Source organism: Arachis duranensis, chromosome 1, assembly GCF_000817695.3.
Source record: "Arachis duranensis cultivar V14167 chromosome 1, aradu.V14167.gnm2.J7QH, whole genome shotgun sequence".
Lineage (NCBI taxonomy): Eukaryota > Viridiplantae > Streptophyta > Magnoliopsida > Fabales > Fabaceae > Arachis > Arachis duranensis.
Window position 1 is genome coordinate 7,592,081 of NC_029772.3, and position 12,734 is coordinate 7,604,814.

At 31.3% G+C, this 12,734-nt stretch overlaps 2 protein-coding genes across 2 annotated transcripts; one reads left to right on the plus strand and one right to left on the minus strand.

The window, feature by feature from the left end:
- Positions 1-493: 493 nt before the first annotated feature.
- LOC107474895 (uncharacterized) lies at positions 494-8,219 on the minus strand. Its single transcript, XM_021136291.2, has 18 exons — positions 8,115-8,219; positions 7,462-7,484; positions 7,156-7,340; positions 6,546-6,662; positions 6,364-6,409; positions 6,041-6,120; positions 5,765-5,866; positions 5,290-5,341; positions 4,411-4,504; positions 3,615-3,807; positions 3,165-3,327; positions 3,045-3,082; positions 2,495-2,564; positions 2,335-2,412; positions 2,217-2,242; positions 1,229-2,099; positions 1,053-1,102; positions 494-910 (listed from the first exon to the last, which is right to left on the minus strand). The coding sequence occupies exons 1-18, from the start codon at positions 8,154-8,156 to the stop codon at positions 690-692; spliced, it is 2,451 nt and encodes an 816-aa protein (XP_020991950.1). The 5' UTR covers positions 8,157-8,219; the 3' UTR covers positions 494-689.
- A 2,082-nt stretch (positions 8,220-10,301) lies between these two features.
- On the plus strand, positions 10,302-11,544 carry LOC107474033 (probable glutathione S-transferase parA). The gene is made up of 2 exons (XM_016093623.3): positions 10,302-10,672; positions 11,072-11,544. The coding sequence occupies exons 1-2, from the start codon at positions 10,349-10,351 to the stop codon at positions 11,414-11,416; spliced, it is 669 nt and encodes a 222-aa protein (XP_015949109.1). The 5' UTR covers positions 10,302-10,348; the 3' UTR covers positions 11,417-11,544.
- Positions 11,545-12,734: the final 1,190 nt, after the last annotated feature.

The window sequence follows — 12,734 nt, forward strand, 5'->3', positions numbered from 1 at the left end:
TCATGTTGACATTGGGAACGAAAGATTTATTGTCAAGTGTCGACAAATAATATGAACGTGACATTCTCTTACTTTCTGACAATATTCTCCTTAGAGCACTCTTTGTAAAAGTCCAATCATGCATCTACATAAGTAATTTGGTCTTCGGATTCCATCTCAATGTACATGCTGGATCATATTCTTATCTATCTAGTCTCCGAAATCCTGATAATTGCCATATTATGCCTAAATTTATGAGTATCAGAAAGGACAAGAGAGTGAGTAAAATTTAGATCACATTTCCTTAGATATTAGTTATAAAAAGAAAATTTTCAGTTACATTTCTAAGTTAATAGATAGACATATAAGATAACTGATAATTGCTGTCAAATACTTTCATTGCATTCACGTTAAGATACTAAAAAATCCCTAACATACATGTAAATGTCATAAGTCTTCCATATACTCTTTCTATAAATAGTTTTAACTTTTTAAACCAATTATATGGGTGAAATTCCATTTATTTACTCGTAATGCCTCGTGCCCAAATAGCACCTGGAGAAATGCTGTACCGAAATTGTACTATTTCAAATTGAGACGTGAACGAGTAAAATTTCAAAACTTAACCAAGCAAAGTCTCTGTTTAAAGTTTAAACAACCACTTGTTTAAAAACAAAACAAATGTTTACTGTTATTTTTTTTTATTTATTCTAAATCCAATGAAAAATTGCATCACTGCCAGGTCCAAGGAAGGGATTATTCCTTCTTGGTGTTGTACTTGTGCATGCCTCCTTCCATACCTTCTGAACACAAAGAAGCTGAAAGACGTAGGTTTCAATCATTACCTGACCTGACAAGCTAGTGTGTTCATTACTATGTTTTCCACTCACCGTCGTGTTTCTTCCTCCTTCGCGCCCCCAGTTTTTAATTTCTGCATAAGCAAGCGGAGCAAAGTATATTGTTTATGTCCAATCCGCAGCACAAGGAAGAATGAATTAACTTGCATTTCCAACACAAATAAGGAGAAATATGTGAAAGAAAATGTGGATGGATAAATCCCCAGAACTGCATACCTTCCTCTGTAGTTTCATATTTCAGAGGATTTTCAGCATCACAATTGCTCCTGGTGAAAATTCAGTTTTCTTAGTAAATATCTCATGTAATAACATAAGTATAAGCCAGAGTATTGGCCTAAGTCATAGCCATTGTGTCAAGAGAAATGGAATATTGGAATTAAGAATAGACCTACTCTCTTTTTTCTACTTTGCTTTCATGTTTGTTAGCTTTCTTCATTGATGATGATATCTCTTCCACATGGTTAGGAGAGTCGTCTGTCTTTTCAAGAGACTCTATTGTCTTTGGATTTGTGTCCTCTGTGCCTTGACCCTCTTGCTTATGATTATTGGAATTTGAAGCATCTCTTTCCATTTTCTTGTCCGAGGACAATTCATTATCTCCCATGAAAATATCTTCTCCTTGCTCAAATGTTTTGCATCTGTGCTTTTGCAGTCTCACTTTTCTCTCACCTTTGCTAGCACTTCCCTGTGCTGATGTATCACTTGATGAAGTCTCCCGGTGAAAACCAGCAGCATCTTGAGGCTTTTCTTTGAACTGAAAATCTGGAGATAAACCTGAGCTCATTGGCCATGACTCGGCATCTGGGAATGCCTTTGAACAAGGAAATGCAAACTTGTAGGAGGTAAAACTGCGCGGAGGTGAATCTGCCAGTGCAGCCCTCTTAAATCCCCCAGAGGAAGCACTTACCTTGTTCTGTAATTCTGGGTTTGTAAAGATGTTGAAACGGTCTTCGGTTTTATTCTTGGCGCCAAAGACGGGAAAATTTTCCTCTAGATCTTGACAGAATGAAGTGGCACCAGAACTTCTATCAACTGATACACATCTTTCCTCAAATTGCCAGATGTTATGTGCACTCAACTCTTCCTGGAGAATAGAGGTTGAGTAATGAGATGATTTTCGCTTTGATGGATTTGACATGCTGCTACGTTTTTCTTCCTTAGTGCTGCACTTATTTCTAGTGCTTGCAAAAGCATCTATATGGTTTCTTCTGTTGTCTTCTGTCCGTAACCTTGATGATGAATGCTTGATGGCCTCACCCATCACTGACATAAAATACATACATTCCAATTAAGATTGCTATGAATACTATTAATCATGTACAAATCTGATAAGTGTCACACTCATTGTGTGAGAGAAGAGAAAGATATAAGATATATTACCAGCAGTGGATGAGCTTGACTCATCGCTGAAGGAAAGTACAAAAGAAATAGTAAAAAAACCGAAGTTACTATAAAGAAACAGATAAAGTCCTTAAATCCTGGATAATTCTGAATTTACCTCTGCAAGCTGGAATTATCCCTTATGTCTTCTGGAACTAAATTTTCAGCATTGAAGCCCACATCTAATCTAGGACATCTTCAACCACACAACAAGCACATCAGAATACCACAGCAAAGCATCAGAGAGTACTACTGTACTAGTGCTCATCAGCTCATACCTTGCCCCACGAGGCATGTAGAAGTCAAAATCATTCTCTAATTGGCCGTTGAAAAGCGAAGTCGGTCGCTCTGACAAAAAAGAAGAGCACAAGGTACACAATAGCATGGAATGATGGATAGAACATCACTTATGTCAAAGCAATTAGGACTCAGAAATCAATGATGGCATACATGTTACATGTTCATTATGTTAGATCTATGATGAGTGAAGCACATTGAGTATCAATCTAGTAGATAAAATTATAACTTCCTATGAGAAGATAAATTACTAACGTTCATTCATTAGAACCACTGATAAGATAATCTAGCAATTGTTTAATCTGGATATTGTAATTCTTAGCATTCATTAAAGCAATGCTCAACCCATACTTACATTCATATACTATGTTTACTCATGGATTTTCAAGTAATGCTTCTCGGAACTAACTAAAGCAGGTGGAGGTTAAATAAAGTTATTAAATCTTAAGTCTCATGGTTCTTTAAGGATACTATCTGAATTGAGAAAAAGAAATAAGTTCTTCACGGCTGGTCTAAGGAATCAAGCATTACCGCTTGTGTTGATTTCTTTCATTGCTGTTGCTGAGGACCTACGTAGCAAGAAATAACAATCATCTAAGTCCAAACTATCAATAGAGGACGTGGGAAGGTATGCTCAAACACAAGAAATACCATGGCTTTGGCGGTAGGTCCTCATCAAAAGCATAACTTCCCACTTTGCAGGACCTTCCATGCACTACTTCAGGGGACCTAGAACCTCTTTCAAAAGTCCGATTCCATAAGGTATCAAAGCCTTCTTTGTTGTCAAATTGCTTTTCAAGGAAGCCAGAACCAACTACATTACACAAAAGGCAGAGGCCAGAGGGTAAAACAATGATCTCACATGTTATTTATAGCACTAAATTATGTGACCATGAGCCAAGGTCAGTTCTTATCTCTGATCAGATCAAGTAGAGTATATATACAGACATATTTAGATGACCCAGCAATAGTTACCGAACATACATTGAAAATAAACATGTAAACAGCCGATGCTTTTTTTGTTTTTGGGATTTCGTGTTAAACATAGGTGGTAAGCGGCTAAGCGCTGTACAATGTGTATATGAAATATGGAAAAATTACCATTCCATAGGCTTTCTTTACTATTTTCAGTCGTGTAGAAGAATTCTTCACTGACAGTAGAGCCCTTTTTGTTAGCATAATCATAATAATGCTTGCGGTCTCCAGCAACAGCCGAATCTAGCTTTACTTTGTTAAATGGGAAGTTCTGAGAATTGCTTATAGGGGAAACCTTGATATCTTCCATCATTGTATCCTACAGGTAAGGCATCGCATTGTATAATCCCAACAGAGGCTAAAATATGGCGTACATAATCAAAATTAATCACACACTACATATGGATATCCAACAAAATCAACCATCTCTGTTTAAAATTGAAAGATCCTTTGCTTCAAGAATCATGATTATTCTGCGATCAAGGCACCATATATAGCCAGGTAACTAATCACTCTCACTCAACTTCCATTTATAGGCACAAATCTGACTTTTCTGATGCAAATTCATGCATGCTTCACAAATATTCATGAATTTCTACCAAAGAATATGAACTACTTTGGACTCATCGTGTTTCATTAAATTGATCAAACAGCTTTTCAAAACAATCAGATAAATTATTTTACAGTATCCTTCCTGCCAAGAGTCATCGATTGTACTGTTAAATTTTTATCAAACAGAAGACAGAATAAATTATTTCAGATATAACAAACTCAATGATGAAGACATGTCCATTAAAGAAAAGTTGCAAGTCTTCAGTTGTCAGTAATGACTGACATATACTCTATAGCTTCAGAAGATTCAGACAGGATTAGTCCAAAAAAAGAAAAAGTGCAAAAAAGGATGATTAGACATTTTCCTTACCACTTCAAGCTCAATGTCATCCAGCACATAATCGAGGTTTTTCATTTTTGATTTCCTTCCATTCTTCAGCAATGGAGAGTGGTGGCGCGGAATTCTAAATCACACAACCGGAAAAAATATTTGAAACACATAGATAGTGTTTTGTATATATAATTTTTAGCTCCATGAAACTAAATGAAAGTTCCAAGCATCAAGAGTAGTCTAACCTATCATGTAGAAGACACTAGCTAAAGGTAGGTTGCAAAGAGATATAACATCATTCTAGCATTTAAGAATGTAAAAGAAGGCTACTACTAAAAATATATAGCAATGATGCAATACTTAAATGCAGCAAATTGCAACTGGTATCATAACAAGTTTGAAAAAAGCACCGAGGAAACTATCCCTTTTCTCAAAAAGCACTAAAACCAGATATTAGAAGTTTTATTATACATGCAAATAAAAGTATAGAAATAAATATATTTTTGTAAAATTTTAAGAAAAATACTTCCTAAACAATTTAAATGAGCATCACCATGCATAATAAACATGCCTAGACGGAGGCAACAGGAATATATTTTTGTAAAATTTGTTCAAGAAAAGACTTACCAAATAATCAAAATCTGCATTTTAATTAGCTACAGATTACGTATACTATGACAAATGCTACTGGCATGCTTGTTATGAGCTGTATGTGAGTGAAAAGACCAGTTGATACAGTGAAAGTGTGAATCGAAGCAAATTTCTACTTTGTAACAAAATCAGCTACTATCCAACCTAAAAGTCAAATCACTGACAATTGTTGCACTAATCACAAACTAGGAAGACCTAAATATAACAGTACAGTTCAAGGAAGGAATGAAAAACTGATCTATTAAAAAAAATTATCAATTAAGTTACCTAGCTTGTTCTGGGGAATGAACTGGCGTCTCTGTCCCCACTTTACCCAAACCTAGAAGCATTCAATTTATTTTACATGAACAAAGTGTTGGATTAACAACTAAATAAACAATGGTATTGATGGAATCATCAAAGAAACAACACCTTTAAGAAAATAGATAATGAGATATATGGAAAGATACATATATGAATGGTTCATGCAACAGATGAATTCGAGCAACATAAGACATAGCATACTAAGATATCTAGGACCTAAGGTAAACTATAAATTTAACCATGACAACCAATCCTTTAATTTCATTGTTATAAATTATCTTTGCAATCAAAGAGGCAAATTCAGCCTGTGCATCTGCTTTCCACCAACTTTGAAAAGGGACATATCCATACAAGTTCTCAGTGAGCATGAAACAATAATTACATGTATCCTAGGAATTACATCAATTTGTAAAGGGAAGGAGATAAAAGTAATATATACCTTCAAGTGAAAAAGAAACATGATCTTCACAGGTTGGACACTTCTCCACAGTGGCAGTGGGCTCATCGCAACAAAGTAAATCGATAACAGATAATTCCGAGTCTTGGAACAAAGAGAAATCAATAGTTGAGAGGAGTAAAGTTTAGAAAATTGCTGGCTAACCAGATAACAATAAAAACTTAGTACCAGCGTTATGGCCTCAAATGTAAATTAATAGCATGGCAATAACCATTGTCCTGACGTGCATGGGTTGTATATATGTCTCAGGCTACTTACATTGATCAGTTACTGTCTTTGATTGGCTGGCCTGTTGATTGACAGTAGGATTCTTTTGAGTGGGAAAACTTGTTAAAATCCTGTCAAGCGACAACAATATCAATAAGTTCGAGACTGTAGGCCTTCTGTGATAATTAGAAATAACACCACGCTAAGTGAAAGAAATTAGGTATTGAAGCTTAACCTAATAATAACCAAGCCTTCCGGCTTGATCAAATGCCCATTCTATCTATTCAATAGCTTTAAAAAATATGACTTAATTAGTAAACTAATAAAGAAAAAGGCTCAGTTACAATATCATGTAAAATTAAATATTCACTCACTTCTTTGGAGATGTTTCTATCTGGCGGCACAAATACGATCCTGCTTCTATAAAATTCATTATACATTACACATCTCAGTTTCACATTGCACGTTAAAAATTAAAAAAAATGAAAAATACAAACAAACACACCTAAAACTTGACCGTTTATATACAATGAGGTAAATGTATTAAACCACATACTTGCTTCTTCAAATCTGTAGGTATCTACATTAGTATCCATGTTTGCAAAAATAGTTGGTTGAATTGCTGAGATACTGTTGGGCAAGGTAGAAATATTGCTTTCTCCATCATCCCTCCCTTTTATTATTGTGCACAAAATGTGGGGAGAATCATCAATTTTAGTAAATCAGACATGAGCAAGAAAATGAAAAGAGAAGAAGCCTAAGCATTAGGTGAATAATTTTTTAAGGAAGACACTAGTAAATATTTTGCCCATTCATGTTCATGTTCACCAGGAAGTATATCATAATGAGTTTGAGCCTAATGTGAAATGATTTACTCACCAAAAGTATCATACAAGCTTAATGTAGTAGAATTATTTCCATAAGTAAAAAACAATAAATGGGAAGGAAAGAAATGAGAATTCAACTATGAAATACTGGATCGTCAGTTATATGCTAATGGTCCGGGCCTCACGAATAATTCAAACACAAGAAGATTATCAACTATTTAACCAAAATATATGCTACCAAAAGTAGAGGTTTTAAAGGTCACAAAAATCACTTTCAATAATGTACAGAAAAAGATGCAATAAAATTGCAATTCCAAGAACAAAATATAAAATGCTTACCCTTAAGATGGGAAGAGTCGCATTTTTGTGTATTTGTTGACAAGTTAAGCAAATTAAGAATGTCTAGCGAACGATGTTGTTTGCGGTTCTGTGCAGTTATGCCTGTGCTGTTAGTACAGTTATCTAACCCAAGCATCTGCAGATTTTGTTGCTGACGCTTCTTTTGTTCAAAATATTGTTTTTGTCTGTAAAAAATAAAGAGTTAACAGCTATTCAAGTAAATAACCACCAAATTTTAGCAGAACCACATTCTCTCAAGACTCAGCCAACCAAACTCCATCAGGATAGCTAACATCTATTTTTTACCTCTTCTGCGTTGACATTCTTGACTGAAAATTCCCGTCTCAGCATAAGTGATCACATGCACCATATAGAACATTTAAATATCAGGGGTCAAAAGAAACAAAAAAGTCAGTTTCTATATTGAAATATCAGGCTCAGTGGAGTTATTAGCAATTCATGAAAAATCATATTTATGCATTGCTGCTGAAGGCAACTCTAGCTTTTTTGTTTTTCTCCTCCACTTCTTTTTCAAGAGAAAAACTTTCTACTATATAACAGACTGCGTGACAGTTAAATTGATTAATTAGGTTTAGCTGCTCCCCTACAAAATTAATTACTCAATTGTGAAATTCAAAAATAGAATTAATGTATGATGTATATGAACTTAAGAAACACAATTAGCTATGGTTTGGTATCAGAAGGAATTCCTAGTTATCTTCATTACTACGAAAAGTTAAATAAATTTCCAGAGCGTTATCTTCTGAATCAGAATCAAGCATGCAAAAGAGATGCTTTTAGAGACTCAAAAGTCCATTAAATTTAGAATTCGAAGGTTTTAACCCTATCTTATGCGGATTGGAAGTTGAAACTATAAAGCAGTAAGCACCTAATAAGATCCTTCGTTTTTTTTTCTTTACGCGAAAACTGAAAACTGAATCCAAAATGGAACGACTCACAGTATTAACTTTCTTCCTCGATCCTCCCATCCATTGCAACATCGTGAAGGAAGAGATCAGAAAAAACCTAAAACCTGACACGAAACAATTGAAATAGTTGAGTTTTCAAAATCAGATTGGAAAATAAAGAATCGATAGGGAAAACGGAAGCCGGAATAGTCAGCAAGAGAATCTCAGAGAAGAAGCGGAATGCCACAGATAGGTTTTGCGGTTACAGAGAAGAATGAAGAGGAGGAAGAAGAAGAAAAAGAAGAACCTAAAAATTAAAATGGTGAATGGAAACGAAGTGAAGAGAAGACTGAAAGTGTTGGAGCTCAAGTATGAAATAGAAACGCGGGAGCGGCAAGACTGAAGAGTGAAGAGTGAAGAGAAATTCGTATACGTGAAAATCATTAATTTTGCTTTGTTCCAATTATTTTCTGCCACGTGGAATTAACTCTATTTATTTTCATTAAATATTTTAAAGAATAAATAATGCTACATGATCAAGTATCTAAATAATCAAATTTAACCAAGTTAATCAAATAATTTAAAAATTAATAACCGTAAATTTTAATTAAAATAAAAAATTAATTAAATTTAGTTACAAAAATATTTTATTCCTTTAACATTTCTTTTAAAAATTTCTAAAATTAAATTAATCAACTTTTAAACTTTTAGGTCTTTTTATTTTTCACTTTTTTTTAATTTAAAAATAAGATTTGAATTCAAAATCTCTAGGTAAAAATGGGAAGAGTATGTTATAACTTTTTAGCTCCACTTCTTGTTTTTAAAATTTATTACTAAAATATTAATTTTTATTAAAAAAATATTTATTAATTTGTCATTGTTTTGTTTTAATATTTTTTTTGTGCTAACTCAAAAGTGCCAAAATAATGAGAGAATTCCATTCACAATGTGCATTCACCAAAACGCTTTTTATTTAAGAAGTGCTAAATAATTATACGTCAGATAAAAATATTTTATCTCTATATAATAAAAATTTTGAGAGTATTTATTAAATATATATTACATGGTAGTCAGAATCAATTTTTTCACTAATAGAGTGATTGTAGTTAAAAAATAAAGTATTTGTAAGATAATATTTTATCATTTTTTCATAATTTAATTTTTAAAATTATATTAAAAAGTACATCATTGCAATTATATAAAAGCATTTGAAAAAATAAAATAAAATTTATATTGCTTATCAATTTTCAGTAAGTAACTAGTAATATGACTTCCAATAAGAATTTAATTTGTATAACGGAGTATAATTTGTTTATAAGGGTAGAGTTTATTTAGCAATAAAGAGCTAGCAGAAAAAAACTATTAACATCTATTATTATTAATTATTTCAATTTTCTAAGAATTTTAGATCATCTAAATACACTTTAGCATGAACTCTGAATATAGTGTGTATATATATGTATGGGAAAGTACGAGAAACTAATGGAATATTTGTATAATGTGCACAATGGAGATTTTTGAAGTATTAGAGATATAATCATTAATATTATTTTTTCTCATGTCTGAAAAATTAAGAGTTTAATTTTTAGTGAACTCAAAATTAGTTTAAACTTTTGATAAGATATTTATTATCCTTAGTATTTGGATAGTTATTCTATATAGTATAGAGAATGTTTATTTTGTAACTTAATAGTTTATTGTACACATCGTACAAATAATTCATTGTGTATCTAGTGAGATCCGTATGTATATATATTAAAAGAAGCTATCTATATATATTATTATATTTGTTATGGGAATTTAGTCTCATGGTCAATCTCTTCAATATCTTTCTAGTAGATAAGATTAGATAATACAAAAAAAGGGGCACAATTAGCTTAGAGCACCGTAGCCGGGTCAAAATTGGTATCTATTAAAAATATACCAAAATTATGTGAGTTTATTCCTTTCACATTTTGATGGTTCTAATGAGGCACCATATATATACTAAGTGGGGGTATGATCCAACCAAAGAAATATTAAATATTGCAAAAGCATGAGATAATTATCACTAAGCATATCAAAATCAAAAGGAAAAGTTGTCCTTGGAGAACAAGGAGGATCACAAGGAAGATAGATATCAAAATCCAACATGAGAAATGATATCAGCATTGGTCAACCCTTTTTGATGTGTCACATTTCTTGTGCAAACAAGTAAAAATGCACGTATAAATACCCCAATTGCAAATCCATAAGAACAATATAACTTAATATTACCAATTTGGATATAAATTAAATATAAGCAAATGGGTGAAGACAACAACAATGTGGTATTGTTGGATTTCTGGCCAAGCTCTTATGGGATGAGGGTGAAAATTGCTTTGCAAGAAAAGGGTGTCTCATATGAGTGTAGGCAAGAAGATTTTGAAGCTAAAAGTTCTCTGCTTTTGGAGATGAACCCAATTCACAAAATGATCCCAGTTTTGATTCATAATGGTAAACCCATTTGTGAATCTCTCAACATAGTTGAGTACATCGATGAGGTTTGGAACCATAAACCTTCTCTACTTCCCTCTGATCCTTACAAGAGATCCCAAGCAAGGTTTTGGGGTAATTACATTGATAAAAATGTAAGTCATATAACTATTTACTTTATCTTATATATGTTTCTTCATCATACATATACCAATATAAGATTAAATATTTGTATCGATATTTTTTTACACCAGCAATGATACTAATTTTATATATTCAACTAAAATTACACTAATGTTGTATATGTAGATTTTTTTTTTTATTTGGGGTATAAGCTTTAAGAAGGTCTAATTCATTGCATGGCTATAAGTCTATGATCAAATAAATGGGTTCCATTCTCTCTACCTATGTTTGTTAAATCTCAAACCCTAAATACTAAATTTTAATAATATAAAAATAAAATATTAATCTAAAATGTTAATTAATATTAATAAAAAATATTAATAGTTCATAACATTTCTCTTAGTTAATTTATTGAGGTGGCCTTGATTTAGGTATACAGCAGAGGAAAGAAGGTATGGAATGGAAAGGTGGAAGAGAAAGAAGAGAGGAAGAAGCAATTCATAGAATGCTTGAAGATGTTGGAGGAAGAGCTTGGTGAGAAGCCATATTTTGGAGGTGATAAATTTGGTTATGTTGATGTGGCTCTTGTTCCCTTCACAAGCTGGTTTTATACATATGAAACACTAGGGAACCTAAGCATAGAGGCATTTGTTCCAAAGCTTGTGGGTTGGACCAAAAGGTGCATGGAAAAACAGAGTGTGGCCAAGTCACTCCCTCACCCTCATAAGATATATGACTTTGCTTTGAAATATAGAGAGGCACATGGATATGAGTAAAAAATTGCTGCTAAATGCATGGGAAAAAATAATAATGAATAGATATGATTGCAGTGCTTGAGTTTGTCTTTGTTTTTTTGTTTTTATATGTGCTATAAGCATCTACGGTGTTGTAATGTAACATTAATGTTCTCTATGGATTCATGTTTTGTATCGTAAATAAATTTGATTATTATTAAGAAATTAATGTTTTTGAGCAATCTTAACGAAAAATTAACGCTCAAAATATCCCATAATACTAATGGTTGTTCTTTCTCTCTTAAAAAAAAAATAAACATTATAAGGATAAACAAAATATTAATATAAAATATTTTATGATCAATAAAATATTAATATATTTATATGTGCTGTATACGGATTTTTCAAATAGCATAATTAACTATTAAAATAATCAAATATTTTATAAATTCAAAAAATCAGTCACATCATATTTTAATATTTTTAGGGTTAACATTCAATTTGGTAAATGTAGCCATTGACAAAAAGACAATCTCTAAATAATTTAAAAATAGTAAAAAATAAACAATAAACATTATATTTTTTGTAAGTAATAAAAAAATTTTATATTTAGTAAATGGCTTATCTATTTGATCTGAATTTTTATGACAATATTTAAATACATATTTAGAAGGTGCACGATAAAAATCGGAACAAAATTTGATCTCTAGAATTTTTTTATTTAAAAAAATAATATGGTCACCACAATATTTTTTTTAAATATTTCATCTTACATAAAATTATCAAATTTTAAAAATGAAAAATTTTTATTTTTCTAATAATGATTGCAAAAATTTATATTAAAATTTGATTTCTAAAACTATTTTTTAGAATATATTTTAATATATAATTCTTTTTATAGCTTTTTAACATTTTTAGAAACTTAATTATTGTTAAATATTTTTTAAAATCCTTGTTGTTAGGATGTAAGCATTCCGATATCATTTTAGTAGTTTACTCATACTTTTATTCATATTTTGAGTATTAATCAATCAAATTTACTTATAAATATAACCTGACTTTAACATTTATTTTCTAATAAGAGTGTCATTTAAGAATTTACTATTGATTAATAGATTTTTATATCAATTTCGTTAGGTAGACAACGAAGATTTAGTCAATAACAAGCAACAAACATTTTTAAATTATACTTTATATTAATTAATTGTGATTAATTAATAATTATTTAAATTTAATTTTTTAAAAATATAAAATTAATAATTATTAATTAAAATTATTTAAAATTAACTAATTAAAAATTATTTATCTATATTTTTTCTTTTTACATTGTTATAAAAATGGTTTATCTATTTGATCTGAA